Raw genomic sequence first — 18564 nt, forward strand, 5'->3', positions numbered from 1 at the left:
CTTGGAAGAAGAGCAAATCATCTTGGCACTTCAGTGGCATTTACCTGAACACATTGGTCCTATCTCTTCTCTCCCTCTCTCTCTCCCCTCCTCTTTTTTTTTTCCCCTGGCCATAAGACAACAATGTTCACTTGTTACTTATTTCACTTTTATAGTTTTTGAATGTCTGAATTCCCTCAATCTGTTTGCTCTTTAGATTCTTGATGGTGAAAAAACAGGCACCAATTTCTTTGGTTACTCTATTGCTGGAAACATGGACCTGGATAAAAATTCCTACCCTGATATTGCTGTTGGTTCCCTTTCAGATTCTGTGTCTGTGTTCAGGTATTCCATATAGAACCGTAACTGATTACACCAAGGTTTTGGTTTTAATTTTTTAAAAACAAACTGCTTAAAGTAACAAAAGCTGTTTGGTCTGGAGTGTATTTTTCCTTCTGGAAGTTGTACATTCTGCGGGGGCGGGGAAACATTCCATAAATCGGTTTGTTACTTTGTCCCCCTTTTCTCATCGAGATGCTGCCTTGTATCAATACAGGGTGAGAGGGTGGATGCAGACAGTCGGTGTGGTGTGTCTACCCTACCTTTACCCTGCGGTAACTTACTTGGATGCCCGTGTCCTTTGATGGAATTAAGGGTGATAAGTAATTATTTTGCCTTAAGAAAGGAGAAGTTAACCGATACGTTTGCTAGAGCTTTTGTTTGCTACTGTTACGTACATCTAATCCTGCTTCACTGAAGATAGAACCAAACCAAACCCCTTTCCTGTAGCTGAGGATCCAAAAGCAGTGAGGCACACGGCCTTGCTGAGGTTGCACTGGAGTCCGTGAAACAGCTGTGAGGAAGCCCTGTGGGTAGGATCCTCTTGGATTGCTGTAGCACATACCTTAATTGGAGATGAGGTCACAGTCTTTTGCAGACCTATGCTTTTTGTCCAGTTTAATGTCCTGTTGAATCACTAGTAATGGGCAGGAAGAGGACTGTCTCCTCATCAGGGCTGTGAATGGTGCATCAAGTTCAGGTCTTTGGTGGTTGCTGTCAGGTCCCAAACGAGGAGGAGCAGAAACTCTCAATTCTGGGGATGAAAACAACTCTACCTTTCAGGCAGAATGACCTTTCCTACAATTTTTTGATGATCCCATCTCTAAGGTGTATAGTAACTGTGTACATAATTGGAATGTTCTTAGAAGAGAGTAGGTGGAAGGGAAGTTGGTTAAATTATTAGGTGTTCTGCTTACACAAAAGGAGCTTTAATCATTTGCTGATAAGGGCAGTACAAAAAGTTCTACAAAGGTAAGAATGAAAACCTTTATGGCGACAAACAGGGAAAGGGGTGGCCCAGTTAAAAGAAATTTGCTAGAAAAGGAAGAGGTGGCTTACCAGCCATTTTAAACAACCCTTAGATGCTGTGATGAGAGTGGGATCAATTCATTCATTTGTTCATGTGAACCGTCTTTTCCTTTCTCTTCGTCTTTGGAAGGGACAAGAACAGTTGTCAGGCTGGGTTATGGTTACAGCAGAGGAGTTGGGAAGTGAAACCGTCATTTCCCGCAGCCAGCCAGGCTCCCTTAAAGCTGCTGTGAATGTTAATCTGAACGAACTTTAGTACCTGCAGCTGTTCACAGGGGCTGGGCTGGGAACCATCGCTTTGAACGTTCCAGTTTTTGTATGTGTATAAAATGACAACCACAACATCACGTTCGTGTACCCCGCTTCCCTGTCAGGCATTTAATACAACTGTAGCTGGTTTTGGTGATGTGCTTTGCTTAGCTTTAAGTAGTTTTCTTTTGTCTCTAAGCATTACCAAAGCTAAACTCCCTGTTTCTTGTTGGGTCTTTGTTGCAAATCAGTGCAGGTGTGGAGGGCATCTGGGATTCACATGAATTGTTTCATTAGTCCTTACAGAAACTTTTCCTTCTTTTTTTACCTCTTCCCCTCATTCTCCGTTTTCCCCCCAAATGAAGATCGCGGCCTGTGATAAGCATTAGAAGAAGCATTACAGTACAGCCTGACAGAATTGATCTGAAGAAGAAGAACCCTGAGGACCCTAGTGAAATATGGTAAATGTTAAAAAAATTATTATATCAGAAGCTTTGGTGTATTGAGTTTTCTGTTGTTAAAATCTGCTCAGTCAGTGGTGACGTTAAAGTGAAGGGATACGACAGTCAAGCAGGTTAAGCAAATGTGTCTACACATGATCATTTTGACATCCTGAATTGGCTGTGAGTACTGTGCTAAAGGCAGAGTGTGGAATGTGGTCTGTCCATAATGTCCATTTTTGAAAATGAATGTCACTTTCCATTTAAGACTTTTAACATGTAGAAGTCTCTTAACTTGAACAGCTTTCTCATGAGTAGAGATGTAAGAGCAAATGCCAGAAAAAATTTTTTTAATTGCTTATTAACCATTTTTTCTTTCTTTGTAATTCAGTTTAAGCAGCAAATTAGTTCTAACATGAAAACCACAGTCTTAAGACTGATAATATCAGCCAATGGACTATTAAAACTTTCCAGTCTGTAGGACCATGCTTTATTAAAATTAAGATTAATTTCTTGGCACTTCTTACAGGATGGATGTGAAAGCATGTTTTCAATACACTGCAAACCCCAGGGATTTAAATCCAAGAATAAGTAAGTTTTGAAGATAAATATTTTTGATCTGTTTGTCACTTGTTTTTTTGTTTTTTCTTTAGAGAGTATGATGGAAGAATAGTACTCAAATTTTAGTGACTCATCTCAGACTGTGACTGTCAAATTTAAAATGTGCCTCAATACTAAGGTCAATCGGCTTTCTCATCATCTCTATTTAGAGTAACGTGTGTTTAGAGTCACGCTGGTGTGTTAGGAAGTTCTGTTGATGACAGACCGAACTGAAGCTTTCTAGGTAAAAAGGGGAGGAAATGGCCAGGGAGGAAATGGCTGCACTACCGACCAAAACCATTTTGCCTCTCTACGTTACCACTGCTTTAGAAAATAGTTTCAAAAGCCCATTTTATGTGTCATTAGTAAGCGTTATTTCTTATTGGAGACCTACCCTGTAAATCAGTGTGCTGTATTCATGAAAACGGTTTTCTGGAAATCGGGAACTGACATAAAAAAAATCTTTGTATTAATAGGGGCCTGGAAAACTCTGCCATAAATACAGTTAAAAATGTATCTTGGTTTTTTTTCTCATTACAATGCTGCTGTTAACTACACCTCAGAAAACTGTGTAGGGTTTTGAGAGTAAATGAGAAGAATTTTAAACCCATACTACCTCCTCATCCTGTGTTGTCTTGAGTTTCTCAGTTACTTGTAAAATCCACAGGCTGTGCCTGAATAAGGTCCTGGTCCTTCAACAGGTCAAGTGCTTCCAGCTCTGGAGGCGGCTCACGTGTGCCTGCCTGCCTGCTCCCGAGGCCTGGCACGCTCGGTGCTGTTCCCGTCCTTGCAACATCGAATTAGCTCGGTGAATACGGAGGATTAAAAGATGTACAGATAGAGTTCAGATCCGTCAGAACGTGCCTCAGCACACAACTAGAAAGCTCCAGTCACGCTTTTGCTTTCAGTGTTAAAATTAACAGCATACCTTGACCTCAGAATCCTGCTGGCTGCTTAGGTGCTGGTTGGGACAAAGCAGGAATCAAGGACAGCCGAGTCAGAGTATTTACAAGGCTTTGTATCTCAGCCCTCTGCTGGCTCCACAGCAGCAACTACAGCTCCTCCAGCCAGCTCTGCATGCTGGAGTGACGGGGTACTTCTGGAATAAAAGGATTTGGTTTAGAAGTTGCCTTTAGATACACGCACAGGGTATCTGGTCCTCAACTGGAGAGGAACAAAACTGAAAGATGGAGACCAAGTTTTGTAAATAACTGAAAAAGTGTGAAGCCCAGCCCTGGCTGAAAACAGTCTTCTAGAAAAATGTTGTAAGATCATACCTGGAGAAATCAGAGTTCTTTCTAATAAGGGAAGGGTTCTTTTTCTAGTGATCTACTTTATTTCTTCATACAGAGATCAACTACACATTTGAAGCAGAAAATGAGAGGCGGCAGTTAGGCCTGCCGTCGAGGGTGCGGTTCAAAGACCACCTGTCTGATCAGTTCACCGCAAGCACAACCCTAAGGGGGCAGAACTCAAAAGAGTGTGTGACAACGAAGCTTGTACTGCAGGTAAGGCAGAGTATTTTATTTTAATTTCATTTAGATCCAATTAAAACCAAAGTATACTCTTTTTCAGCCTCATGGTACTTTTGTATAGAACTTACAGGTCACATGCAATATAAAGCCTCAAAAGTAGAAAATAACCATAGTTACGTAGTACCTTACTGGTCCCTGCACACATGCCGCTTCCTCCGGTCTTAGAAAGTATGAATAACAGTTGTAGCCACTGCAGCATGCTCTGGAGGTCAACAGAGCGGAACTAACTTAGAACAGCAGAGAGGGAATACATGCCAAAAAGGAGAGCTGTTTCCACAGAAGTAATTGTTACCCAATTTAACAGTGTGACTGGCCAAGAAAGGAATTTTAACCCATGAGTTTGGAGGGGATGAATGGGCAGGACAAGAAAGCTTGCTATCTGGTCTCTGACGTGGCTGCTACACCGGCCCTTAAAGGTGGCATTGCCCTAGGGGAGGAACAAGTTCTCTACCTGGAGCCAGCCTCCAAGGCTGCTTTTGACCACAGAAAATTAAAGAGCTTGAACTTATGCAACAGGGAGAAAGTGTGTTATTTTACTGTTGTAGTGTGAATTTCACTTGCCTGAGTTACCATCTGTTGTTCCCAGGAATTCTTAACAGTGAGACAAATCATCAGATTGGGAAGCCAGGGAAAAAAAAAAAAAAAGACGGTAGGGCTAGGCTCCTTGTGTTCTTGAACATTTTTTAGAAAATGCTGGGTTTCTACAGCGAATAGTTCTAATACTGCAAAATGTAGCAGAAGAGATTTTGCTTTACTGCTTGTTCTAAAATGTATATCAAAAGCTAGTCTTTGTTTTTTCTTCTCTGCGCTGTACACTAACTACGTCATTTTAAATATTGTAACAGGAAAAAATTAAAGATAAGCTACGCCCTATTCCAATATCAGTTAGTGTTAAAATTGCTGGCCTGGAGTCTACCTCAGCATCCACAAGAAAAGAGAGAGCACTTCCAGATCTTATACCAATTCTAAATTCAAATGAATCTGAAACCAAGACCACAAAAGTAAGCCTTTAATATAATATTTTCCCATAACTCTGCACTTTGATAAACGGTTGAATTTTTAAAGACCCTAGAAAGCTAAATTATGGCCAAAGGAAATAACTGGGGGGGGCGCTGGGCTTGTAACTACTAGCTTATATTTTGTTATAAACTTGAAGGATCAGACTTAAGGACACTTTTCCTTATTAGAAGTATACCTCTCATGTAGCATTATCTAACTCTGCCTTTTAGTCACATTTAGAGTTCTAAATTATCAGTATCAAGGGCTGTGTCTCACAAAGAAAAACTCTCTTGACAGGCAAGAAGAGTCAGGTTAAAATCTTACTCTATCCAGGAAAGTGTCTCTGAGCTCCCTGTAGATGCTTTATGCAGAGCACATCAGCAATCTTGTTTTAAGCTAGTATCGCATGGCAGGCAGTAAAAGTGCTTTTGTTTTATTTAGGTGGAGTTCTTAAAAGAAGGATGTGGAGAAGACAATGAATGTCAAAGCAATCTGAAACTTCAGTACCGGTTTTGCGCTAGAGAAGGAAATGAAGACAGGTTTACTTATTTACCCATGTAAGCCTTGATTAATGCACTGCTAAAATTCAAGTTATTAATGAGTGCTTAAAAGAACTTTTAAGAGAGAGTTTTGGGAGATAGAGCAGCTTTGTTCTGTTAGTCTGGCAAACACAGCCATGTGTGGTAGTACTGACCCGTCAGGACGAGGAAGGTGGGGGAGTGGGGATGAGCTGTAGAAGAAGAGCAGTGGTACAGAGTCAAATGGGTACAAGGTGGCCACCAACTGTGCAGATGTGGGCTAAAAGTTAGAAAAATGAGGTTTCCAGCTCCTGGAGAAATGAGACACGAAACCAGCCTCGCAGCAGTTTATTGTGAGTGATACTGTCAGCTGTTTTTGAGATGAAATTTGATGGTGAGTATGCTGGGGTGCTATACTACAGTCTAGTAGCCTTAAGACAAGCAGTTACAGAGAAGTGAACAGGGAAATCATTTCACCATAACACACACCTAACAGCCCTGCTCCCTGGAGGGCCAGTGAAGTTACAGAGATGTAAACCAAACAAAAGGAAGTACGTTTACTTAGAGCCAACAGCCAATCACCTTTAGCAGCGAGTGCCACAGCCTGCCTCGGAAGCCAAAACCATGTCTACGTAGCAAGAAAAAAGTAGGTCAGTAGATTTATTCAGAGAAAACTAATCACCGTTACACATGAGCCAGGTCCAAGTGCTGGTTCAGAAGTACTGTGACCTCTTGATTACTCGAGGGCTGTATGAGCCTGTTCTATCCTGGTAACTGCTGGCCACTTCAGAGGTTAAACACTGGTCTGGGAAAAAAACCTGATGGCCCCAACCACGTGTTTATGGTTTTAGAGTAATTCTTCCCTAACAGAGGGAATGATATTTGGGTAAACCATAGTAAGAAGCAAACTTTTAATACAGATTTGTTTTCCTAATGCACACAACCCTGTACACTCTGTTTCTGTAGTGAAAATGGCATGCCAGTGCTTGTTCTGAAAGATCAGAAAGATATTGCCCTGGAAATAACAGTGACAAACAATCCATCTGATGCAAAAAATCCACAGAAAGACGGTGAAGATGCATATGAAGCTAAACTAATTGCAACCTTTCCGGACAGTCTGACGTATTCTGCTTTCAGGGAGATGAGGGGTTATCCTGTAAGTATTTTTAAAAAAGGAAGACAGACTCAAATTTTTGAATATTTTCAGCATATTTTTACTTTTAAATGTATTCTGTTTAATCAGGAAAAACAGCTAACATGTGGTGCTAACCAAAATGGTTCTCAAGCAGAGTGTGAACTTGGAAACCCTTTCAAAAGAAATTCCAATGTAAGTTGCATCTATTTTACTCAAGCTATAAAATCTGACTCCTGACTGCAGTCACCAAAAGTTTCTGTGTGTCATAACTAGAAATTTAATTTGTATCTGTCTTTTTAACTCTAGAACTTGATGGATGGTCTATTTCTATATACTGTATATATTAATATATTTTATAAAATGTTTACATGTTTCATGGATGGTCTTTCTTGTCTAGGTAACTTTTTATCTGATCTTAAGTACCACTAAAGTTAATGTTGATACAACAGACTTGGACATTAATCTGAAGTTGGAAACGTAAGTTTTCTTTGTGTGTGTGCTATGTTTTTATATAGCTTTAAACATTTTGGATTGATTTGTTCAATTCACAACAGAAATTTAATAGTAAAGAGAAAACTGCTATATTTGTAAGATAAACAGCATCGTTTCCTTTTCATTGTAGAACGAGCACTCAAGTTAATTCGACTCCAATTACAGCTAGTGCTAAAGTGGTTCTTGAATTGCTTTTATCACTCACCGGGTAAGTGCTGGTAGTGTAACAGATCGGGGGTGGGGTGGGGGGCCGGGGACAACAGTTTTGCTGCAGACTCCATTAAAATCTGATCATTCTCCTTCTCCACCCCCACCTAAACAGAGTTGCTAAGCCTTCTCAGGTATATTTTGGAGGTAACATCGTTGGTGAGAGTGCTATGAAATCTGAAGATAATATTGGAAACCTCATAGAGTACGAATTCAGAGTGAGTAATTTGGATTACGCCAACGGCTGCTTTTAATCAAATGAACAGCTTCTCTCTTTATGCATGTGAATACTTGGAAAAGTTGCTTGTCCCAAAACCCTGAGTTCCTGATCGGAACATGCAGGCTGACTGCAGACTAGAGCGTCTTTAGGCCTTGACGTTTTACCATCATATTTTGAAGGTGTAGCCTGGGGCAGGCTGTACACTTTTTTTTTGGAGCAGTTCATGCACAACCCGAACCGTGGCACGCCCGGGTGTCAGCTGACGCACCCAGACAGCGAGTGCGCGTACTTACTGCGTGCGGGACTGAGCAGGCACAAGATGACGCTGCGGGAGCCACTTTGAATTCGCGGGTCTACTTCACTCTTTTGGTCTTCTGCCTAAGTAATAAATCAAGAAGGCTGAGAGACGATTTTGGTTCTGTAAAAACTCTGTTTATCAGCAAAAGAGTTGCTTTTTCTACATCATTAATGCAAGCCCTGCTGTCTTTGTACATAGTAGTTTATCAGGATTAAGGCCATCTCTGTCAATCCTTTACTTCATTCTGTACCTGTATGTGTGTATTACATTAGAAGCAGTTAGAATGTCCGTTTTAGAACTTGCTGTTGTGATCAGTAACACTAAGAAAGCAAAAAATAGGTTGGGAAACAACTTGTAGACTTAGGAGAGCAACAGCTGGTTATGATTCTGTGTCAGAGTTCCTCACAAACTTACAATTGCCTCAGTTATGTAACTGAAAGGTTTGTTAACGCTAAACTGGAGTTGTCCTTTCACATGAAGATAGATTTCTAAAAATCAACAGCTTAAAGGTCATGTTAGGGAATTTTAATCATATATATCAACACTGTATTCTGTTTTGACTTTCATCTGCTTTTAAATTTCTTGTTAGCTGCATGCTTAGAACTTGCCTAAGTGAGTAACATTAGAGAAGATGTTCCATTGAGAAGAAAATCCCTTTAGAAAGTATTTCACAGTTTAAAGAATGTTTGTTTTAACAGGTAACTAACTTGGGCAGACCACTGAAAACGTTTGGTACCGCTTCCCTGGACATCCAATGGCCGAAAGAAATTAGTAATGGCAAATGGCTGCTTTATTTGATGAAAATAGATTCCAAAGGCTTGGAGAAAGTCTCCTGTCAACCCGAGAATGAAATCAATAGTTTGCATGTTGCGGTATGTTACCCTGCCTTCTGTCCATGAATAGTACAACACGAAGGCACCACAGCATGTGATAGTAGGGCATAAGAGCTTGCCTCCAGAAGGATTTTATCTTAAGCGGCTGACAAGCACAATACATGAACAATGTACCAAGGGTTAAGCTTATTAGGAGACGCTTTACCAGCTGCTGAGGGTAGCATGCTGAAGGACAGACGCTATGTCATGGTGATTGTTTGTACAGTGGGCACTGCTGTCATGCATGCCTACAGGATGAAATTGCTGATTGCTTTAATGAATTTCATCAGCATTATTGAAATCTGATGAGTTCTTACACAGAAAACAATAAACAACAGTAAACATTTCCCCAGCCTCGGGGAATTCCTTGTACTTTTTTAAAGAGAAAGGGTTTGCACTTTAACTTCTTTACAACAAATATGATAAAAAGAATTTCTCAAGCAAGTTTCATAGCCCTTCATTGTGCCTATCTAGCAAAATTTTCTTTCCTAAACCCTGAGGCTTCATTTTCCCCCCCCTTTTTTTTTTTTTCCCCATGTAATCTTAAGGTCATTTGGGAGGAGTTTTAATTTTCACCATTCAAACTGAATGCATGTAAACCCACTCTTGTCAGATCACTACACTGGTGAATAAAATGTCAGTAAGTGCAATTACTATACGGTTAAAAAAAAAAAAAAAAGCATCTACTGACCTTAGCACAACCTTCCTCTTCTAGCATAGTAACATTAATACCCTTTATACAGAAAAACAACAGAAATAGCATTGAAAGCTTTATAAATCTAAACCCCCCTTGACCTGTTAAAGAAAGTAGTCAGTTGACCTTTCTTTAGGTAATCTCAGACGCTAGTAATGGTCCTGACTCTGCTATTAGCAATAAATGTGGGTAAGTAGGGATATATAATGATGTCACTCATGGGCTGATGTTGGAACAAGAAAATACTCACTGAACTCATTTATCTGCTTGTATGGGGTCAGAATTAAGAGATACTTATAATAAAGTACTGAAACTCTCTTACTCTTTTTTTTTTTTTCTTTTTCTTTCTTTCTTTCAGGAATCCCATAACTCAAGAAGGAAACGTGAGGTTGCAGAGAAGCAGATTACAGACAGCAAGACATTTTCTTTATTCTCAGAAAGAAAATACAAGACCCTGGTAAGCATACTGCACCAACTATAGTTTGGTCAGATACTTCCCCCCACACTCCTAAGAAAGAGGGCTTTTCTGAGTTTGAAAGGCAGGGTGAAAGAAAGTATCTCTTTGCTTTGTTTTTATCTTAAATCAAGTATCAATGCTTTTAAAATTTGACCATTTAGATTATCTACTGATGAGACAGAAACAGGAAAGAATTTCTGCATTAAAGTAAAGAGGTAGTGGTGTCTTCATTGTGTTTTCCTGGTGTCAGCACAAAGAGATTTTGGTTCTTGCACACAAATTAGATGCATATAATCCATATCTGATGCATATAATCTAATGCATAATCTGATGCATTTAATCATAGGGTGTGGATGGTGTTTAAACAATTTGTGAGGCTGTGTTTTTATTTACCTAAGAAATTTGCAATTGCAGGACTGCAATGTGAATGCACGTTGTGTGGACATAAAATGTCCCCTAAAGGGTTTCGACAGCAAGGCATCTATTGTGCTGCGCTCCAGACTGTGGAACAGCACTTTCTTAGAAGTAAGTCCTCTTACCTGCCATTTTTGGAAGGTCAGAGTTCTTTTCTGTCTGGTGTTTGATGTCCGTATTTTATTTTGGAACAGGAATACTCCAAAATGAACTACCTGGACATTCTTGTTAGGGCTTCTATCAGTGTTCCTGCTGCAGCTAAAAATGTTAAACTCACAAATGAAGTTGCTCAGGTAGGTTCGGCATTTAATGCTAACCATTTGTTATGGTTGTGATGTTTCCATCTTATCTCAAAGACTGAAACAAAAATAAACTGTTTTAAACCAAAAGTAGTTAAAAGTTTAGCTTTTTAACTGAGTTTTGAATCACTGGTCATTTTCACCTTTTAATCGAGTTGGAAAAATTCACTACCATATTGAAATGATACCAGTAGGAACTTGTTCTTCAAAAACGTTTTGTAGAGGAGAGAGAAGACATCTTGTTAGAGAAGAGAGAAGACTGCATAAATTGCAGCTTTATATGAAACATGGGTGCTTCTGAAATGCTCTTTCCATCTTCACCTATTTTCTCTCCTTTAGGTGCGTGTTACTGTCTTTCCTGCAAAACCAGTAGCACTTTATACAGGAGTACCTTGGTGGATCATCTCAGTGGCTATTTTTGCTGGAATACTGATGCTTGCTCTGCTGGTGTTCTTACTATGGAAGGTGAGTTTTTGTTCATTTGGTTATTTTATGTTTACATGCTCTACAACTGAAAAGAGAGCAAACTAATTAAGCAAATGATTCAGCATTTTAATTTGTTCCTTGGGACTCAAAACACAGCAGAACTGCCCAAACCATACCTTACCTTTATCAGTTTCTCAGTTTTGCAACATTTGGAATGAAAATAAGTGACATGGGAAGACTTGTTACGAAATTTTTCTGTTTCCACATCCTCAAAAGGAAGTATTTTGAGCTCTGGGCAAAACTTGAGACAAATGTTCAGAGACCATAGTTACTTTGACATGGATGGATACAGCTAATTTGGGCTTCTGCAACTAGGTGTAAAACTTCATGTGAACTATCTACAAATGTTTTAGCAGGGCTTTGTTCTCGTAACATTAGAAATACCATTAAACTGATAGTAGATAAAAATAACCAAAAGGTACAGAAATAATACGTAGCCAAGTGTGTTGGTGAACTTCTGTAGTATTGGCTTTTTATCTTAGAAATCCTAAAAGACTAAATAAGAGTGTATAACAAAAGGTTAACAATTTGCAAAAGAAAAAAATCAAGTACCTATTTTTCTAACTACCTTTGGCATTTTACAACTAATTGTGATTCCAGGTATAACAGGGCAGTCTTCCTATTCTTAGTTCTTACAGGCACAGGCAGTTTGTTAGTATTTGCTGTTAAGGAATAGCAGAGGGTTACTAAGAAAGAAGAGGTGAAGAAGAATATCCTATCTGTCGCCTACTTTTTCTGGAGAAACTGCAGCAGTTACTTAGCTTTGCCCAGGAGCTACTATTTGCTGCGGGTCACTTCTCGCAGGATAGTTCTGGCTTCCTTATTTCCTAGTAAATACCCAGCCTCTGCTGCAAATCTTCCTGATGAATTAATACTTTGGGTAGGCTACTACTCGTGGTTTATTGCACATGAGAATACATGCATTTTTCACACATGCACATGCAGTGTAAAATACTGCTTTTGATGACAAACACTGTGCCTGTTATGAAGGACAAACGTGGAACTTCAGAGACAGTTACACGATTGGTTTAAGCCAAATTCTTGTGTTGTACAGGTTCTGTATAGGCTCCTTTCTGCTCTTCACAGCCAGCTTTTCTTAAAAAAACCCAAACCAAACCAAGCAGATACATTACAAATTTATCAAAATGCCTCTATAATAATATCCTTTACCTCAGGTTATTCTGTTATTTTACAGATTGAGTTAGTCCAAGAAGTTCTCAGATCTAGACACTGCTAAGTTCTTGTGTTGGGGTTTTTTTTTTTGTTGTTTCCTTTTGGCCTGTGAAGGGATAATGGGAAGATAGTTCACAAAGGAAATTTAAGTCAGTTTTAATAGGTTTGACTTATTCCAGTCCACAAAAATTGACTAAATACCTTGCTTCCTTGTAGTGTGGTTTCTTCAAGAGAAATAAGAAAGATCATTACGATGCCACATATCACAAGGCTGAGATCCATGCTCAGCCATCTGATAAAGAGAGGCTTACTTCTGATGCATAGTATTGATCTACTTCTGTAATTGGTAATTGATGGTATTTTTTTAATTTTTAGCTGTGGCACATGCTATGGTTGCAGTGGCTAACTATGAAGCTTTTATTGCATATGTTCTATTAACTTTTGGATTTCAAACTATCGTACTTGCTTGCTCATTCTGTCGATAGATTTTCAGCTTTTGGTGCAGGTGAATGCACACAGGTGTTTACCTTGGTCTAAAAAGCTTCTTTCTTGTTTATTTCTTTAGAAAACGTGTTGATCTGTTGCAGTGGGGTTTAGGCTTTTTTTTTAATTTAAGAGTACAAGTAAGTTTTTAAGCTTGAGAGATGGTAATCAACACTGCAGAGTTAAGATTTAAAGCTGGGACTACATGGATGATACATAAACTTGCTTTACTAACATTTAGTGCATGCTAAAAGATACATGGTGCTTGTAATGAAAGGGGTTTTTATAATGAGAATTCAATTGCTGTGGAAACATCTGTTTTCCTTCAATTCTAAGGTATACTTTTCTAGAAACACACTTCCCTCTGCTGAAGCTACTATATGCATGATGATTTATGCTTCTAGCAACTTTTATTCAACTTAAGATACTACATGCATGTACATTATATTAGTAAGTGATGCTTGGGATGAGGGGGTGGGGACAAATATTGAACTAAAATATATCAAAACAGTGTTTAATGAAATCTTAACTAAAAGATGGCTAAAGATTTGGTCTATGCCGTGATGTAATTTTTTTCTAAATTCAGCTCCATGTAAGTTCTAATATTATTTTAAAAAAAAACCCAACCAACCAAAAACCTCACCACCCCAAATACTATGGACAAAACCTTGCCACTTTAATCTTTTTTTTCTTCTTCCTAGCAGTACCTAATGACAGCTGGATGGCACAGTCTCTTAACATCAGACTTTGACATCATCACTGGGGCCATAACTCCATTTTGTTTTGAAAATTAATTCAGGGCACAAATAAGCTGTGCTAGATTTCATCTAGGGAGACTTGTGTCTTGGCATATTAAAAACCTTTCAAAAGTTAGGTCTGCGTTTTATCCTGTGGCAAACTAAGCAAGACTCACGTTCTAATACGGCACACATGTAGTGAGTTCAGGTGACTATAGTTGAGATGGTGCTTTGAAAAACAAGGTCCCAGTGTAACTTTTCTTGAAGGTCCTGGAAATCTTTCTGTAGGTTTTTAAAGGTAAATCATGTCAGCATACAGGACAATACTGAAGTACAAACCTATCTTTGATTCAGGAGAAGCAAGCTTTCCTGAACTCTAGCTACTTCTTTGTGTAGCATTAAATTATCTCATGATATGAATGAATAGTTTTATAAGAAGACTTAGAAGACTTATAAAACAAACACAGGAAGTTAGTGGAGGGAATATTTTTAAGGTATGAGACTACTGGATTGTCAGCCTGTGCCATTTGTCTTCAACTGCTGCTGGAACAACTAATGTGCTGGCTCATGTTTCTACAGCTACATATGCTACGTTTTTGGCCTACATATTATTGTTTTCAATTTTATTACCTGTATATCTGTGCAAACAAAGAATTTACTGCCTCTGTAATTGTTGTACTTTGGCAGCAACTTAAATGTAAACTGTTCTTTTTCTTCTTTGCCCCAGTGCGGGTTCTTCCAGCGTTCTAGGTACGAAGATAGCGTCCCCCGATACCATGCTGTAAGGATTCGAAAAGAAGAGCGACAGATCAAAGATGGGAAATGCAAAGACCTCGAGACAAAACAGTGGTTCACAAAATGGAATGAAAATGAAAGTTATTCTTAGGGAAAAATTCTTTTCATCCACAAAGTTCAGATAGAGGTTAAGATTTTCACTAATGGAATACTGATGGCGTTAGACCTGTGAACACTATGGACATTCACCATTTGATTGTAGATACTACTACTTGTATTGAGGCTTTTGTTTGCACAGTTAAAATTGCTTCAACAGACTTTATTTGCATTATTTAATTTCCAGACTGCCTCTTTCCCCCTTCAAATCTAACTCACTTTAGAAGATACTGTGTTGATTTGTGGTCTTTTCTGCAAAATATGGAAAACCACTACAGCAGACCTTTTCCTGTGACCCTGACCTCCTTCCTAGGTATGCAAGGAATGCACGGTTAAGGTCAAGACAGGTTCTCCACCTCCCCCAGTGCATAGTCCATTATAAACATGCAGTGACCTTAACACACGTTCTTCACATATAACCTGAAGACCTGCAGATCTGCTTTAGTCAGAAAGTTTGCCTGCTGCAGTAGTTAGGGCTTAACAAAAAGCATCATCTTAAATGACATGTGCAATAGGTTGTGTTGCTTTTTTTTAATTTTTTTTTTTAATTTTAAGATCAGATTGTGTGATTCTTGCTCACAACAAATATACACAGGTTTTTTTTAAGAGAGAGGCTTGAATTTTAGGTGTACTTTTTGTATATATATATTTCAGTCATTTTTATATTTATTTTTGTTATCATTGTCTTTGACTAACTGTTAGGCCAAAGACTTAACTGAACTTTCAAATCCACTGTTTTTGAACTTCAGATTATGAGACCTGAGGCTTTCACTGCATTTTAATAAGTCACTGAAGGTGCATTTACATTTCTAAAAATGTAAATATTTATTCCAATGATGTGTATGGGGGCCTTTTTTGCCCTGATACTTTTAACTTTATGCAACAGGAATGATCAGGTCTTGTAACACAATTTTTATAATGATTTGGACACCAAGCAGAAGTAGAGTTTTTAGATACAGTTTTATACTTGCCGCAGGGAAGTCAAAGGTTCTCTAGCAACAGCCTTCCAGCTCCATAAGGACTTGCCTGTTTGGGAAAAGGCATTGACTACTGCAGCTGTTACAGAGCACTTGAAGGAGGCTGCAAGTGCCTAACTTACCTTGACTCTGGGGATCCCAGCTGATCCACATTAAGACTACTGAATTGTCTTGAATACCTAAACATTGATAAAAGTAGAACCACAATGTCATGTTTATCAGTAATCTAGTTATTGTAACATAACCAATAAAACTATTTAAAGAGTTTACTTTTTTACCCATGTTTTAAAGTGTTGGTACTATTTAAGAACAAAGATTTAGTTCACAGTTGTTTATTCCATCTGAAAAAAAAAAATCTGCTGAAAATGTGAGTTACTTGAACTATGCAAAAACCTCTTGGTACTTTTTCCCCTCATAGGGTAAAAACCTGCTAGGAGGGCAGTTGTCAAGTGTCTTACTTTCACTACTAACTTTAAACATACCTTCTTGGAAGGTGTGGTCACCTAAAAAGTTATCAATTATAGAAAGTGCATTAATTTAATAGACTCTTCTTCCTCCCACTAAATAACCTCAGTATGTTGTGACCCTGATTTTTATGAACACTTGCACCTCTATTTGGCTGTTACCCAGTTTTTGAGCTTTTAAAATTCTACTTACTTGCTGAAAGGCTCAGCAGTATCAGAAGCCAGGCTAATTAGGGGCTAAGCAGCTTGACAAATAGCAGATTGTGGCCCTCACCTAAGAACATGAATGTCTTAGCAGTGTTAAAGTTCTTGAAAAATAAGTCATGTCACTGGCATACTTTTATCTCAAACTTTTTTATACCAGCTAGCCATGCTATGTCATTCCATGATTAGAAATTACCTGTGGATATTTGTATAGAAGTGTGAAATAAATTTTTTAATTAAACATTATTTTCTTAGTAGCGATTTCTTATCCTAACTAACCGAGGTAGCCATAGCCAAGTTCACTGCAAGAGTAAGCTGAAAGTTGCAAGCTTTAAGAAATCGTTATTGCCGTTGTGTTTTGGTGCCCTCCCCCACGACAGGGACCAATAAGGCACTGAAGGAGATAATGCACAATCTCAGGCTCGCAGGCTGGGTGCTGCTTGCTGCCGGTTCCAGCAGGGCTAAGAGCAGAGCAGGTGCTGGCAAAGCACCAAGCGTCAGCTCCCGTGGGGCAGAGCTACCCGCTGCCTCCACAGTTCACTCATGCTGCCCAGGGGGTACATGGTTCAATGCAAGCAGTCTTCTAAAAACTCCCCTGCCAGACACGTGTTTCTGTAACTAGGGGAGATGGATGCACCCCCACAAAATTTGTCAAGGACTTCACATACCTATCTGTACTTAGCAGTGGAAGTTTGATACTGACAGTCAATTACATGATGCAGGGTACAGCTTCAACTCCACAAAAAAAAAAAAAAAGCCAAACAGAAAAGCCAAAAAGATGCAGGAAAAAAAAAACCAACAGAGATTTATCTCCATTTTTAAGATGTTAACCCTCACAGGATGCTTTGCTCACCTCTGCTGAAAGGAAAGACCTTTTGGTGCAACAAAGCCTGAAAATAAGGGTTAGCTGGACTTAGGTTAGACCAGTGTTCATTGTTGCAGCCACAAAACTCCTAGGACTAGAACCAGAAGATGCTGCTAGATCTTTCAGAGCACATCAAAGATGTGGCCTCAACCTGCTTTATTAAACAGTTATTCTCATTTACATTACTGCATCCACAAACATTTGTCCACAACAAGACAAACTATGGACTGGGAGAATCGTTAAGTACATAGCTGATCATAGGAAGTATAGTACAAATATACTATATTAGGTTTTATATATGCTCCTATATATACTATGCACACACAGTACTAGATGTAGTATATACTATATACACAGTAGTACAGTAGTATACATAATAGTGTATGTGTATATACATGCATCTATAAAACCTAATGTACTATACTTGTTCTGTCTATAGTATGTATGTGTGTGTGTGTATATATATATATAAAAAAAATACACATGCAGACACACACACACACACACTCTCTCACACACATTCTGTATAGCCTAAGGTACCTAACCAGAATACCAGTAAACTGCAATGCCTTCACATGTTTAACTGTCACAGCACAGGAGACAGCTCTTAGAAGTGACACTCTCAGTGTCAGGGACCATCACCATTACCAGTTTCAGTAACCACCTGTGAAGAAGTTACACGTGGAAGCAGCGACAGACCGGGGTGCTTGGATGCATGTCAGGAACTGGCACCAAAGCTTTTGGAAGCAGTACTGAAACTCCACGCGCCAGTGGGAGCACCCACACGACAATGCTAACCCTCCCTGCAGCAGCCTGTCTTAACTAAAATAAACATAGACTACACAGAACCAGAAAGCTGCTCATGTGCAACCACTGCAGTAACTTCTCCCAGCACAGAACAGGTCAGTGTCAGCAGTGGGTTTGCAAACCCCAGAGTATGAACTGTGATGAACCAACAAGGGAACTGTAGCCAGTGCTTGGAGCCAGAAGAGGCACACAGACCTGCTTCCGCTGGCTTGCCAGACAGCACACGCTGTGTGACAGTGCGAACGCAAGCAGTGTATTTCCCTACAGTGGCTGTGTAAGCAGTTGCTTCTGTTTTTATCCCAGTCCTCAGACATCTTTAAATGTCCATTTGTCTTCCCAGGCCATGGATTCACAATTAATGCTGTACACCTTTTATAACCTTGTAAGCCTTGCTGGATCCTCGTGAGAAAAACACAGTAACTCCTTACCCTGAGAGACTGTCACAGAAATCAGCCTTAATCCCCACCAGCCAGGGTGTGTGTCACTGTACAGGGGTGAGGGACCTGCAGCTTGCCTCTTCCGTACAGACCCCTTTCCTCCTTCATTTTCTAGCTCTGCAAAATAGCTGTTTGCAAGCAGCACCTTTTCAGGGCTGCATCTGCCTCAAAGATCCTAGAAGACAGAGGCAGAGGACAGTTTTTAACAAGCAGAGCTGTCCTTGCTGCTGCTTACCTAACTATCACAGAACAACATACACCACC

At 39.4% G+C, this 18564-nt stretch overlaps 1 protein-coding gene across 5 annotated transcripts in view; it reads left to right on the plus strand.

The window, feature by feature from the left end:
- The window catches only part of ITGA6 (integrin subunit alpha 6), a 43402-nt gene extending 28318 nt beyond the window's left edge, over positions 1 to 15084 (plus strand). For 2 of the 5 annotated variants that reach the window (XM_086465858.1, XM_086465859.1), the window contains 17 exons: positions 197 to 324; positions 1962 to 2057; positions 2566 to 2627; positions 3987 to 4144; positions 5017 to 5172; positions 5612 to 5727; positions 6655 to 6844; positions 6932 to 7015; positions 7221 to 7300; positions 7446 to 7523; positions 7638 to 7740; positions 8739 to 8912; positions 9965 to 10063; positions 10478 to 10588; positions 10672 to 10770; positions 11116 to 11241; positions 14383 to 15084. In XM_086465858.1, coding sequence (XP_086321984.1) covers positions 197 to 324; positions 1962 to 2057; positions 2566 to 2627; positions 3987 to 4144; positions 5017 to 5172; positions 5612 to 5727; positions 6655 to 6844; positions 6932 to 7015; positions 7221 to 7300; positions 7446 to 7523; positions 7638 to 7740; positions 8739 to 8912; positions 9965 to 10063; positions 10478 to 10588; positions 10672 to 10770; positions 11116 to 11241; positions 14383 to 14541 — 2019 coding nt within the window. In that variant the 3' untranslated portion in view covers positions 14542 to 15084. The remainder of the gene's footprint in view (positions 1 to 196; positions 325 to 1961; positions 2058 to 2565; positions 2628 to 3986; positions 4145 to 5016; positions 5173 to 5611; positions 5728 to 6654; positions 6845 to 6931; positions 7016 to 7220; positions 7301 to 7445; positions 7524 to 7637; positions 7741 to 8738; positions 8913 to 9964; positions 10064 to 10477; positions 10589 to 10671; positions 10771 to 11115; positions 11242 to 14382) is intronic. The other 3 variants (XM_086465860.1, XM_086465861.1, XM_086465862.1) reach the window with 2 other exon arrangements.
- The last annotated feature ends 3480 nt before the right edge of the window (positions 15085 to 18564 follow it).

Source organism: Leptosomus discolor, chromosome 5 (assembly GCF_034619465.1).
Source record: "Leptosomus discolor isolate bLepDis1 chromosome 5, bLepDis1.hap2, whole genome shotgun sequence".
NCBI classification, from domain to species: Eukaryota; Metazoa; Chordata; class Aves; order Leptosomiformes; family Leptosomidae; genus Leptosomus; species Leptosomus discolor.